The 15,384-nt window shown below is 37.1% G+C and overlaps 1 protein-coding gene across 5 annotated transcripts in view; it reads right to left on the bottom strand.

Moving 5' to 3' along the window:
* ATRNL1 (attractin like 1) overlaps positions 1 to 15,384 on the bottom strand; it is a 432,748-nt gene that overhangs the window by 367,418 nt on the left and 49,946 nt on the right. For all 5 annotated transcript variants that reach the window (XM_058841794.1, XM_058841795.1, XM_058841796.1 and 2 more), the window contains 2 exons: positions 11,324 to 11,498; positions 10,123 to 10,210 (listed from right to left, as the gene is read on the bottom strand). In XM_058841794.1, coding sequence (XP_058697777.1) covers positions 10,123 to 10,210; positions 11,324 to 11,498 — 263 coding nt within the window. The remainder of the gene's footprint in view (positions 1 to 10,122; positions 10,211 to 11,323; positions 11,499 to 15,384) is intronic.

Raw genomic sequence — 15,384 nt, 5'->3', positions numbered from 1 at the left:
CCACAGCCTTCTCCAGGCTGAACAACCCCAACTCTTCCAGCCTGTCCTCTTGGAGAGGTGCTCCAGACATCTGATCACCTCAGTGGCCCTTCCTAAGGACTTGCTCCAACAGTGCTTCATATGCTGGGTGTCCCAGAGCTGGACACAAGGCTCCATGAGAGCAGAGCAGAGGGGCAGAATCACCTCCCTCAATCTGCTGGTCATGTCGCTTTTGATGTGGCCCAGGATGTGGCTGTCTCCTCTCGAGCACATTTACTAAAATCAAGTCCCATAGGGGAGTACTTTGAGCTCTTTTTAAGGAATGCAAAACAGATATTCCAGCCATCACAAACCACACACCTCAAACAGCAGAGCCATCTGTTCTGCTAAGTAATGAGTGATTTACTTAAATATTGACTGAAAGCAAATCCTACGGAATTTTGCTTCATCTGGATTTGCAAGCCAAGGTATGCAAAGTCACAGAACAAATTCCAGATTGTTGGCTTCCCAGACTTACTCATGGGCAGTTTATACTGGATGGAAAAAAAACTTCCTTTGGTTCTGAGATTGATACTCAGTCTTTGCTGAAGTTATGCTAGGACATAACCACCCCATACACTCTGCATCCCATCTCATGCTGTACAGCTGGCAGTTGTCGTCGGTATTCTGCAATTGATATTCTGGGGCTTACCCTAAACTCAGCCTTACCAGGTTTAAATTTAAAAAAAAGAAGCTGCAGGTTTGGCACATTTGGTAAAGTTTGACTTGGCATGAAATACACAGAAAAGGAGTCTGGAAGATATGGAAACTACCAAAGAAGTTTCTGCATCGATCATGCAGAAATTTCAGACATTGTAAAAGGACTTGATGGATTTGTAAATATAGATATGTCAATTTCAGGTTATTATCATCATACACATCAAGAAAGATGAACTCTTGACTCTTTATGAATGGGCAGGCATTGCAAATACAGGTGATCAGCAGAATGACAAGTCTTTTCAGTCCAGTAAAACAAAGGCTTTAGAGGGTTATAGTGCTGCCTGTGCACCTGTGGTTGATGGTAAGGAACAGAGACCAGAACGGTAAGAAAAGACTCCCCATTACCCAGTGAGATTAGCCAGCAAATGACTGACCAAACTGTCCAATATCTCTTCAAGAGTACACTTGAAACTTCTGTAAAAATTTCAACTACTTATTTCATTTGAGGCAGGTGAACATTTCTCAATTTGGAATTTAAATTATTCCTATGCAGGGATACTCTGTGCTACTGGTGGTGTTTGAACAAAAGATGTTCACAGAAGGAATTTGTAGTAGGATTAGAGAGATATGTATCTGAACCCATTCTTTTCCTAGGAGATAAAACATTTCAAAGAGCTTGGTAAAGACCCACAAAAACTGAAGAACAATGTGCACTGACCCAGAAGGAATGGCTTGAACAAATATTCTTCTTGAAAGGATCCTACATGGTTCATTCTTTACAATACCACATAGATGTCCAAAGTCAAATCAACATCACTAAAATTGTGAATTATTTATTTATTATTAAATGCTGATAACTGACTATGGCATAAAGAGACAGCTAATTAGGGAGCTGCAGGGGCTGTACAACACTATTGGAAAGAAAAAAAAATTCTGACACTGAGGAAAGACACTTTGAAAAAAGAAAGGTGACCTAAAGAGCTGCATGAACTTTGAAATGATTTCTCAGACAGCTGACAATAGCAAAGTCCTCCTCACAGTTCTGCTTAAATGATTCGAAGTTCAGATAAAAGAGTGCTTCTGTGAGGAGCAATCTTTTAAGTGACACAGAGATCCTGTACACAAGAATATTCACAGAGAAAAAGACAAGGAGGTCATGACAACTGCTTTATCAGCCACAAAACAGGACTTAACTAAGATTTGCTAAGGGGTATTTCTGAGATTAAGAAGCTTCTAGCCCTGGTGAAAAACACTTTAAAAGTAAGTGATGATCAGCTGAACACAGAGAAAAACAAGTTAAGAACAAAGTCAGTGGAAGAAATACAGAACTGAAATTTAAAAGAAGTTACACACATACAGGGCAAAACCCAACCTCCTAAGCATGTGAAGACAGACATTTATTTGAAAAGCCATTACAGGAATGGATTGTAGGAACGAGACGAGTGCAAATGTTCCTATGCAGCATAAAAATTTTGACAGAAAAGAAGGAATCCCCTTATAAATTTTATATTATCATTATAAATTGCTTATATACTAAATAGAAATTAAGGTATATGCTAAAGGTGAGGCTTTCTGGAAGACACAACACATAAGATACAGAGTTTAAAGTATGCTAGTTCACAAACACTGCTGATCTTTACCTGAATTCAGCATAGTAGATATTTGTTTATAAGATAGCACACCAAGCAGGACTGCAAAGTAAAATAATATATTTTTTAAAAAGGAAACAAAAATTATAAAATTGAGAGTCTTTGTGAAATTACTGCAAGAAAAGTGTGAAGAATCTGGCCCAAATTAAAGATCTTAAAAACTGTACTCAGCCTAGAGGAGAGAGAAGGACAAGAAGCAGATTTTTTTCATGGAGATAACAAAACAGGTAGATAAGCACCATGAAAATACAAGGCCTCCGACACATTTGTATTTTTAAAGTTCTGATATCAGGTATCAAAACCAACACTTTCAATTACAGTGTGAGATAGAAAAGTTAAGCATTTACTCAGTAAATTAACCTTGGCCATATTAGATATATTACATCATATGAGTAACATTCTCTAAGAAGTTACGGGAACCTTGAAAGACCTTGCGGTTTTTAAACCAAAATTTCATATAACTATTACTTTATGCAAATTAAAGTATAGAAAAGTAATTTGTTTATTGAACTTCAGAGTTCCTGCTCAGTAGGGAATTCCAGAAAAATGAGAAATTTCTTCCTGTAGACAAAGCAGGTCAACAGCTCGCTCAATCGTGACATTCCCACCCTACAGATCACATCAGCTGCTTTCTTGGCAGCTGTTCAGGTCCAAGCCAACAAAACAGCCAGTGCAGCTCCTGCTTGCTTCAATGGAACCAAACCTTTCCAATAAATGCTTCCATTTTCTCAAATCACATTTTTTCCCCGAAAAACCTACTTCAGTGGAAAATTTTGATGGACCATAGTGATAAAAAAAGATGACAAAAGGTATATGATCTGTAAATATTTGAGTGTGCATATTGGTCAGGGAGGAGGCAGGGATGACAGCAAAAGGCAGGAATGATAAGACCAAAGCCAGATTTGAACAAAATAGTTAAATCACATTTCTCAAGAGAAGCAAAAATTCATTTGATCTAGGATTTCTGTTATAGAGTAATGAATGAGATGCACATTTTTGACTGGACAAAATAAGACCAATGGAATAACTCAAATATAGGATAAAAAGTAAACTGTCACAATCTGAATGTTAGATTCATTCATCTATTGAATGAATAGATTATTGATTGAAAGATTATTGATACAATTTACAGCCATAACATTCCTCTTAATTTCTTCATCTTATTGATACCATCATCATCTTTGGAGACAATGTTTTTTAAATTCAAATTTTTAATTCAAATAAAATTAAATGCCTGGTGGGAGAGGTTAAAAGAGGGAGCCAGACTCTTCCCAAGGTCATCCAGCAAATAAACCAGACACGATGCACACAATTTGGACTAGAAGAAATTAAATTTAAATATAAGAATAAATATTTCTCTTTTCGCATTGAGAATGGTCAACACTGGAAGAGGTTGCTCAAGGAACCTTGACAGATGAGCATTTTGCAGTGTGGAAAAATGAAAGAGATCAAGGAGGATATTTTAAGAGATCACCAAAAGACCAGGAGCACTCACTTGCCCCTTAAGTCCCAATCAATAGACTGTAACACCAGAGCAGAGTAACACCTGTACACACTTCACATTGAACCCTGAACTAACAGCCAAAATCATTTGTTCCATTGACCTTGGTCATGTTCTCTTCCCTACACCTTATCTCAGTACTAATGTTGATTTTATATTTTATATAAATGCAGCAATTCAAGACTTCTAAAACTTATCATATCTTTATTCCTAAGACTTCACAATTTTTCTTTTTCCTAAAGGAACAATACTCAGCTGCTCAGGCTGTACCTTGGAATGACATACTCTTATGCAAATCCTGCCTGCATTCCAAAAGAATCTTATCTGGTAGACACCACTAAAAAATGTGTAAAAAAAATGCAACAAAGGCATCATTTATAATCCATTTCTAATGAATTGGAAGGAAGTTAATCACATTAAAATAACCACTTCATTTTGTATTTCTTAACTATATCATGGCTACACAGAAAAGTTTTTCTCTCAGAAATGAGTTTTCTGCCTTAATTCTTATATAAATCTGAACTGTTCCTGAAGAATTGGCCAAAGAAATAGTACTTACAAACTACATGAACAGTCATTCTCTATTTTCTAGAAACAAGATCATCAATCTATTTTCTCCCCTAGACTGTTATCCACGCCTTGGTATTGAAATTATATAAACTAAGAGAACTCTAACATTTATTAGGATTTTTGTTCAATGTAGTTCTACCTGAAATTTCTAAAAGTTTAGTCAAATCTGTACATCATTAAAGAAATTATCAATTTTTTTTCCTCAAGCAAAATACAATTCTCATAAAATGTTATCTGGCAATAATTCATCCAGCACAAGCCTCTTTTGCATTCAACATGTATCACCTGCTTAAGGACTGTCTAATACTTCCTCTTCCTTTCCACAAACTGTTATCTCCTTTAATATGGTTAACAGTACCAAGAATATTTTATGTGTTATACCAAAATTAAAAATTAGGTGCATTTCTACTTGATCCAGTAATCTTCCCATTAGAGCAGGTCGGACAGACTGGAAAGCAGTCTTCCATTAACTCTTCCTCCTGAAGCCTGATTTATTAATTCTTAGTTTGTTGTGGGACTATATACTCTCTGAATAAGAACCTGAGTAAGTTACAGGAGAGGAACATTTTAACTTATGTTCCCAACAGGACCAAATTCAGGGTCAAGACAATACTGCACTACATTGTATGTCAGGAGGTCAACCTAATCAAGAGTGCTGTCACTTTGTTTCTCCATTATTTGTTTTCCAGTGGTTGCTGTGTGTAGTTAAAGGTATTAATTAAGGTGATCTTACTAGGGCTTCAGTTTCAAACCAATTGGAATATAACACTGAAACAAGGAATGAAAAATATGGCACTTCTACATAAAGAACCAATCTCTTGACAAATGAGGGCCACTTCATTGTAGGGAACTCTGAATAGGATTTTCTCAAGACTACATGCAAGAAGTGTAGGGCAGCTCGTCTCACCTACTTCTCACACTTCTGAGATCTGCAAATCAGAGTAAGAGAGCAAGTTGTGCATAAGACATAATTCAAAGTCACAGAACAATAGAAGTACAGAAATTGCTGGTACAACCTACCAATAGCTACTTAATAGAATAGTTAGAAAATACTTTTATATTTCCAGTGCTATTCAAATTGTACTACAATAGCCAACACAAACAGGCATTAAAAGTATAACAATAAACCAACTGGTGAAAGATTTTATCTTGTTCATAATAAAGTAGGAAAAGTTTTTACTCTTTTTTGCTTTGTTAACACTAGCTTTTGATGAGACTAATAAAAATAATAGAGGATATACACAGACTCAACATCAACACCAATTAATTTGTAAAAAGAATCAAAACAATTACCCTTTCTTAATAAAGTTTTAAAGGTGGAAGTAACATTCATAAAACTCAAATGTGTTAAATTAAATTTGACTATATATAAAATGGTCTGTGTACTTTATGGTTACTACTGCATCCACTTGCCTGTTTCATGTCTATCACCAGACTCAAAGAAAACAAACCTCAAAGCCCAGCCATCCTTCCACTGTCCTGGGACCAGCACCATCAGTTCAATTACAAGGCCAAATTCAACCAGTTTTGGTGATACTATCAAAAACTAACTGATTAAAGTCCCAGCAGTGACCACATATACACCTTGCAGGCAACTCCCTTTCTCCTTAATTCCAGGGAATAGTATTTTGGAATTTAACTCCCTACCCAGTAGTGTTTATAAAAGCTGTATGTACCTACTCTAAAAACCTCACAAGTCATTTTCTCCAGTCTCTTTATAAGCCTATTTCTTATATAAATTATTTCAAAGTATGTTGATATTTTCAGTAGAAAGGTGCCAGAAACTACATTCAATTTCTGAGGTGCAGTAGAACCACTTCGAACAGGACCTTTCCAATAACCAGCCTGAACACTATTTAATGATTTAGTTGGTCTAAAAGCAAGAGTTCTTTAATGCTTTCTCCTCTATAAATGTATAAAAAGTCTTGAGGATTTGTTATAACTATACATCAGTGGGAGTCCTCAGATGTTTTTTTCTTCATAATAAAGAGCAGTACTTCAGTTTTTACCAAAGAAGCTTTCTGAGGGAAATGGGCTCAGTAACTTACTTCATTCTCCACAAAGTCAATCACACAGCTGCAATTTACCTTGCACCACAATCAGGAAACGCTGGCTCTGTGCTCTCCCTCCAGCCTAGCACTAGGCTTTGAAATCTCGGGAGCTCAAGTCAAAAACTTAATCTAATTTATTCTCTGTGGATATTTTTTTCCAAACCATAAAGGAAACATTACACAATTACTGGTACAGAGCTGAAAACACAGCTCAAAGCTGCCATCTCTAGGTGTTATGTTCTACTGCTCTTCACTCTAAATTATTTTTTCTGGGTTTTTTTAAACAGACTGAAGATCTAAAAGGAAACACATCAGAACTTTATCCTATCAAGTTAATGTAAGAACTTATTCCAGAAGGGCATACTTTTTCCCCTTGAAATTTCTTTGACTTGCATGATGAGCTCCTTTTGGCCTGGGTAACTTCTGACATTTGACATAATCACTAGTACAAGCAGCATAGTGGTTAATTATTTCACATAGGTTCATTATCAGTGAATCCTAATTGTTAATTAGCATATGTCTGCAACAACAGCCATAGCTTCTTCACTATACCTTTGCTTGCAGCTTTCATTATTATTAAAATGAGTTGCACTTCTTCACTGAGATCCAAAGAGACGTCTGAATTAACACAGAGCTATCATATTCTAATATTTGCAGGTGAAAGGGCTTCTAAAACAGTTACCCTTTAGTTTGGAATGTCTCAAGAAAATATTAGCACTGTCAAATAAAAAGGTTACATTATATTTTAAGCCTTTATTCTGAACTGCTAAATGATACATTACTCAAATGTTTCTTGACTAAAAAAGTCCACATTCTACAAGAACTGTAATAATCAAAGTCACTGGTCAAAAAGATCTGACCTTTCAAGGAATAGATAAGACATTAATGAATCAGGGAACTGACAGGAAGAAAAGCAAGCTTTGAGTTCATGTTAGGGCATACACAAAACCTAGTTATATTACTACTGAAAACGCCTCTACCATATTGACCACGCCACACATAGATTCAACATCACTGTAAAAACAACAGATGCCACAAAAACAAGACAAAACCAAAATATCAGCCCATGCCTCCAATTCCTCTTAACTTAGAGGAAGCACTCACTATATAAAAGAAGACTAAACATAAAAAGAAACTAACATGTACAACTAAAGGGGTAAGATCTTTAAAATAAAAATATGAAAAATGTGAAAAAATGAATTCAAAGACTTCGTAAGACATTTTTTGCTCAGATTACAAGAAAGCTTCCTATTTGAAAAAGAAAACAAAACTTCCCATTACAAGTAACAAAATGAATAAAGTTTAACTTCACAGAAGGATAATGGAAACCCAGAAGAAAAAAATAGAGTTCAAAACAAATTTCACAAACTCCACCAGATTAAAACAGAGACCCACACCAAGGCAAGCAATGAAACACCTTAATGAGATGCCTTCAAAATTTATATATGAAGTACTAAGACATCACTTTTCAAACGCATTAGCAATACACTTGACTTTTAGATACTTTGTGTTGCAAACAGACTGAAGGAGTATTCTAAGTAGTGAAAGCCATAGCAATAAAATGAGGTTAACTTTCCAACATGAATTCTTCATGGTAGACTTTACAGGTATTTCTATAACGAAAAACTAAAAACAGAAAGTTGCAGTAGGAAAAGAAAAACAGCTAACCTGGCAAAATAAGGTCCCTGGAATCAGCTCTGAAGAAATTAAAGAGCTAACCCCTGTCTGTATTATATAAATTCCTGCTTAAAAATGTGTCCATCCCAAAGGACTGGTAAGGGAGAGGGAGAAAGGACAGAATTCAGCAAGTGAAACAGACAAACAGATGAAGAAAAATTCTACGAATTTTTGAAAAAATTAAGTTATATCTTGCAAATAAATACAGTATTGGCTTTTTCTGAATAAATCAAAGGTCCAGATGATACATGTACCTGAAATTTCCAAAAGATGCTTGATAATATTCCTTGTGCCCTAAAGGAGCTAAAATGTTCTGGAACAAGGAAAGGAGACAAGACAAGGCTAATTAAGTCTATAAAGTAAAGTTTGGGGTAAAAAATAGTCACTTCTTAAGTGAATAAAGGTCATTACTGGTGTCCCACAGACATGCACAACTGGGATTTGCTTGTTCAATATGTTAAAAAACAAGCTAGCATGGGGATAAGTGGAAAAACAGCAATACTTTTCGACTATACTATGCTATTTAAAATAGCTGAGACAATGGTCAAATGCAAATAATTGCAGAAGAATCTCCTAATACTGCATGTGCAATGCAAGAAAAAAAACTAAAGAGTAAATAAATGCTAATGCGCATAAGGATGAAAAGACACCTTGCATGAAAAACCAATTTAAAATCTATAAACATATGGGGGGATGGGTTTTGAACTGTCTAGAATGAGACCCTGAGGATGTAACTGACAGTTCTGTAAAACTACCAGTTCAAAGCCAATAGCAGATTTTCAAAAAGCTAAAGTACCTTAAATAATTATTAGGAAATAAATTAGACCCTGAATTCCCTACAACATTAATGTCTGAGGTAAGAAGTCACACTAAAGACTGTGAATCCTCCTTTGTCTAAAGGGATATAACAGAATTAGAGGAGCTAAAGGCCATGATATAACATTGTTCAAAGGTATGAAATATCTTCCTTATAGAAGATTACTAAAAACACAATGAATTTTCAGTATGAAAAAGAAATGGTAGAGAGTGTGATGGCCTTACAGAAAATTATGAGTAGTATGAGGAAATAAATGGAGAATAAGAAGTAGGGACTATCAAAATTAAACCAGCTAGTGCCAGTATCTGAAAAGGTTTTATTTCTTCAAAAAATATTCTGGAATTCTTATCGACAGGATGATGTCAATTTAAAAATAAACACATGGTCCAAAAATTGAAATAAATAAATAAAAAAACAAACAACAGGGATTCATAATTTTTCCACAAAAATACTATCCTATTTTATGAAATCCCAGCTGCAAAGTAGGACAGTATTCTGAGGAAGCTTCTGTAAGTTCCTGTCATTTTTTCTTATACTCTTCCCTAGGCATCCACTGTTACCCATTATTCAAGAGGTGTTATCAGGCGAGATGAACACTTTGGTCTGACTGGATACAATCCTGTTTGTCCTACCCTGCTGGGGGTGCCTTATGCAAACAAATGAAAATTTGTGACACCAATTCCATATTTCTCTGTCACAGTTACCAAGTCTGTCACCCTCTGTAGCTCATCTCCCTGACAGCCCCCTCAGGCTATGTTGGAGCCTTCTCTCCAGTCCTGTCTCCTTGTGCTCCTGGATTCCCTGAGCAGTCCCCACGCCAGGCAGTGGCGCTGCCAAAGGACCCTGCTGCCAGCAGCTGGCTCTGCCTGTGGGGTTCAGCCCCTGGAGATGGTGCCTGGTGAGCAAGAGCACTGCCCACAAGCCCCATTATATCTCACATACACACCTCTGCCTTTTATTGGCAGGTTTAGCTCAGGAGGTTTATGGTCACCAAAGTGATTGAGAAGTATTGCACAATCTCTGTTCCAAAAACCATGCAATAATGTCACTTAAGAACATTAATACAAAATATTTAGAAATTTAATTATCCTCAAAAGTCTCTGTTCACAGTGACTCATTTTAAGATCACTAACAGCACACACATATAAATTACTATACAGAACACTGAAGAGTACAAACCTGATACAAAGCAAGAGTGTGTCCATATCTCTGGAGTGGCCCTTTGGATACAGGCACTACATTCCATATACTGCTTTCCAAATTGTAGCTAGAAGAGAAACAGAAAAAAACCCCACATTTTCAACCGGTAGAGAAAATAGAAGGGCTTGTGTGTTCAAACTAACTCTAACTGACATGGCCATTTGTTAGTGGGGCAACATGATCCTTTGAACAACAGTGCACTAACTTCTGACAGTGCACTAAATATTCCTCAAGCAGCACAGGAGCAGCTCTTTAAGGGACCCATCAACAATCTCAGAAAATAGGAATAACTAACAAAAATCACAAGACTTGTTCTGTTATCAGTCATGTAAAAAACCCACCGCACCAAACTGGTCATGCCCCATGCTTTTGCACTACTCTGAAGATTTACTGTTGGGCACCCTCTTCACTATATGGTTGATTTTAATTTCTCCTATATTTTAATTAATAAATTAATGCACAGCATTAGATAAGAGAGGTAAAAAATAAATGACAAAGGTAGAAAAGAAAAATCTAAATGATTATGGGATTTGTTTTGGATGATTGCATATGTGTGGAAGAAAACAACAGGTAGACAACAGCAAGAGAAGTAAATGCTAATAATATGCTAATAAATATACCCTAACACTTACATTTGCCAAATTTAGGGCCTCTACATATGAAGTTCCCATCCAAATCACCTGGTCCTGTTTACAGCTGCTTCAACTTTGTTTTCAGTAGGTGGTCAAATACACACACATACAAACTGCCATAAGTATGCAAAAGTGGAATACAGACGACCTTTCTGACCCGACTAGCATGGCACCAGCAGGCAAAGTGCAAGCACTAAATACAAATGTCTAGTAACCATAAATTAATATCAAAACGCACATAGAATTCAAAACATACTGTGTGAAAGTATCAGCAGTGAATTTCTTTCACTGTTCTATCACCACAAAGCTCTTTATGCTTTGCAGTTTTTCACCAAACTGAAGTACATATAAATATCACCCACAGTTTGATGTTGCCCATATTTTCACTTTCTATAATCATAAGAAAATTACAAGCATAAAATAAGACCATTAATAAAGAATCTGAAAGGGATATAAACCTTTCAGCTAAATTAGAAGCTCCCTCCCTGGTAGGATGTGCTTTCCCTAAGCCCCATCAGAAAGGACATGACAAAGGAGAAATCACTCACTTCAACACCATCTGGAATGAGCTGTAGTTGAAGGTGTATCCACCGATCACCCACATGAACTTCCCATGCAGGACGGCCTTGTGGGAAGCACGGCCCACAGAGGGGCTGAAGGGCTTCACATTGGGCAGAATCCAGTAAGACTCCGTGGAGGGGACGTTCAAAGAACAATCTGGACCTGTTTTGTAAACAAATGTGCAATTTGTACAATCTGTTAGACGGGGATGTTAAAGCCAATAAAGCAGAAACAGGGGAGGCTTAATTACAGATGTCAGGATTGCTCATTCTGATAAAATATGGTGTACACTTTTATGTTTAACAGATGCTCAATGAAAAAATTGACAACATGGGATGTCAATCTAATTGAAAGCATTAGATTAGCTCAAATAATAACAATGCATTTCCACATTCTTCTCAGAAGACAGACTGTAAGTCACAAATTGAAAGACAGGCACAAAGCATCACATTTTTAAATGACCTATCACTTAAATCTAAAACTTTTAGCACTGTATGCTACCTTTGGAGAAAAGCTATATTGTATTTGAACCAGAAAAAGTGTATATCAAAGCAAATAATATTACGGTAAATTAAGTTACAATATACATTATACTATACCAAATCTTAGAAGTAAAAATTTGCCTTATGCAAATGCCATTCTGCATCACTTTTCAAGAGAAAAATACAAATAAAACAATACACAAAATTCAACATAGTTAAATTGAAAACTAAGTAAGGTACATTTTTGGATCATCACAGGATAGCTCATGAAAATATTACATCACCACTCAGCAATGGTCAAAATAAAGAATCATGTCAGAATCAAGAATACTGTTACCCCACTGCATAAATCTGTGACTTGTGTAACCTTAGAAAATTGTGTCCTACTGAAAAAGAAGAGATTGGTGCTGGAGACTGTTTACAGGAGAGTAATAAGGATGTTCCAGTTACAGAAACCACTGATTTCCTTTGAACTACTGACTTTTTCACTTGGAAAAAACAAAATTTGGAGGTGAATTATAAATGTCTATAAAATAAGTAACAAAGAGAATGCATCTGAAGAGTCCACAGTCTCTCTGAATATAAAGAGCTGAGTTTTTTGAAATGCAGCTTGAAGAAGCCATACGTTCAAGGCAAACAAGAAGAGACAGTTCTTCATATAAAAAGTATCAGATCTCTTTGGCAAGGATACTCCCCGGCCAAAGAGTGCTCCAAATGCAAAGATTTACATGTGTCAAGGAGAGACCAGACATAATTTTAGAAGACAGAGCTGCTGAAGTTTACTAAATAAGCTAAACAAGTAATGTACATCAAATTTACAATAATTTTAAAACATTATCTTGGGGAAATGGGAGTGCAGGGAGATTATATTTTTCCTATGCTTATTATAATTTTTTGGGACAACTTGTTACATTTACTTCCTATACACAACAACCAGGCATCCAAAGTGTACAGAACCAGATGTTAACTTTTCCTAGTGCACTACAGAAGAATGATGACCACTTGTATCCAAATTACCTCCATTCACTAAACGATGGAGACACTCAATTCCCATAGTTCATTATACCTTCTACTCAGAAAAGATTAATGGTATTTGAATGAGGTCTAATGAGAGTATGAACAATTCAGGATATTATTTCTTAAGCATTAATAATTGATACTATAATAGAGTTGTAACCTCAGCAAAATCATAATTTTGGTAAATCACTGGAGGAAACAATTTGAATATAAAATGGCTATAAAATAAACAATTGATTAAGTATTCTTTGATCAGGGAAGAGCTTCAAATGATGGATACGGTGCCTGCAGGCCAGCAGGAGAAGCCGGCTGTCACCCCGAGCCGCCGGACACCGCGATGTCGCGGCCAGCAGTGACCCCTGGTGGCGAGCGGTGAGCAAAGCCAGAATTCCTGCGGCACATCCAGAGACTGCAGCCACCGACTGCAATAAAATGAACCCAGGAAAACCGCCTCATACTGAGTTAAGAATGCAGAAGTCTTAGGCAGATCGGTGATGGAAAGAATGTCGCAGACAGCCCTCTTCCAGCCTCAGTGCTTCGTCAGAACTGAACGGCAGGAAAGGCGAGAGGGAGAGCAGAACCATCGCTGTGCCGTGGAGTCATTGGGAGTTTGGGGCTGGAAAGAGCCTTAAAGATCATTTAGCTCCAGCCCCACTGCCATGGGCAAGGACTGACCACGTTACGGATCAATCGGGACAGAAATGGAATATATAGCTGCAAAGATGCAAAACAATAAAATAGCACTGGCCTCCACCAAAACATCACTTAAAAAGCAAATTCTTTTGTATGGCTATTGCTTTATAAAAACAAGGTAAATGTAGGACTTACAAATATCATTTATAGATTTTCCTACTTGAATACATACACTATTATTTCAGCAAAAACACATATTCTCTTCAGAAACATGACATTCACTAAATGTGTGCCTTCTGTGCAACGAAGAGCACTACAGCTGCAGAAGAAAGATAATGAAAAATTTGTTTTGTTATGTTTTATGCAAATATGATTTTTCTCCATTCATTTAAAACTGAGCTGCTTTCTTATCTTCCTAATGTGTCAGTCAATCCACTGAAGGGGGGGAAAATGCTTTTAAAACTGCAAACAACTTTATAAACCTGAACTGGAAGTCAATTACCTTATTCTCTAAGGTAGGAAAAAATTCTGTAGGTTTAAAAAAGCGATTTATCCCCACCACACAAAAGAAAGAATCTAATTTCTATTTATTGAGGAGTTTCATGAAAAGCCAAAGTAACAATCTGTTCCAGTAGTTTAAGTCATAAGATCAATTTCCAGCTAAATGACTAAACATCATCTACCGTCTTCAAACTAAATCTTTTCCTTTGGGAGCACAGGAGGAAAAAAAACAGAAGTACTGATGTGTTGAATATAAATTTCACAATGCTCTTCATACAATCTAATCAAAGCGATTTTGAACGTATTTTTTGTTTATTCTGGCTTTGTTCGTCTGATCATTTGAGTTGAGAATTAATACTTTAATATAATTTTTCAAATCACAACTCAGTGGTTGAAACCAGTCCTAGAGTCAGACCAGTTGTGCTGGAATGGCTCAGTCATTCCTTCTAGGCATTCTAACGTAGGTGTATCCATGTATCCCAACACTGCCCCTGCACAGCTCTGCAATATCTGTACTGGATGCAATTATTTCTCCCATCCTGCAAACAGTCTTGCTGAAAATGAGACCCAATGCCAGACAGAGAGATCCTGGTGAGGTGTCCAGCTAAAGCAGCAGGGCAGCAAGCTGTGCCAGGACTTAGGCTCCTCCAGGAACGACACAGAAATCCTGATGCACACGAGCTGATGCTGTTCTTGAAATGCCCCTGGGTGCTGTTACTCGGCCCCTTGGTCTCCTCAGGCAGGAGTGGATCACCCAAGGGCCATCAGGCCATGGGAGATGTGCAGGACTGGTCTGAGCAGGGGAGCCAGAAGGGCTGCAGGGTGTGCCATGAGTGGGGCACTGCTCCACAGCACCCTTGAACTGCTCAGCTCCAGATCCCACACTTGAGAGTAGCAAGGCTGGCACAGAAGATAAGGCCAGGTGTCACAGCATTGTCTGCTGGAAGCAGGAAAAGCTTTCCTAGTCTTCCATGGCTGAGAACAAGTACAGTCTCTGGTAGACATCACACAAGATTTGTCATCTTAAACAAAAACAGGTTTTGCTTCTCACTCTCTAAATGAAGCAGGGACTTTCAGATCAGCTGGAGCTGACAATACCCACTGGGCTAGAGATTCAGAGACTCCATCCTAATGGCAGCAGGGTACCAAGCTCCAGTATCTCTGCTAGCAACTTCTAGAAAACTTGTCAGCTCTAATTCCTTCCAATTCACAAATGATGTATTGATGACCAGTTTATCCAAATTTTTCTTCTATCACTGTAGTTAAAGACCTGGTCTGTCTATACACCCCACAAATGTTTATAAACAGCAACACTCTTCCCTCCCAGCCTTGATTTTTCTTGTTTAAACAAACCATGCTCTGTTAGTGCCTTCTATAGCCCTATCCATCCTAATGGTTCTCCCTCTGAGTCTGCT

The sequence above is a fragment of the Poecile atricapillus genome, chromosome 6, assembly GCF_030490865.1.
Source record: "Poecile atricapillus isolate bPoeAtr1 chromosome 6, bPoeAtr1.hap1, whole genome shotgun sequence".
In the NCBI taxonomy this organism is placed as follows: domain Eukaryota; kingdom Metazoa; phylum Chordata; class Aves; order Passeriformes; family Paridae; genus Poecile; species Poecile atricapillus.
The sequence above is the reverse complement of the archived record's forward strand: the minus strand, read 5'-3'. Positions and strand labels throughout refer to the sequence as shown.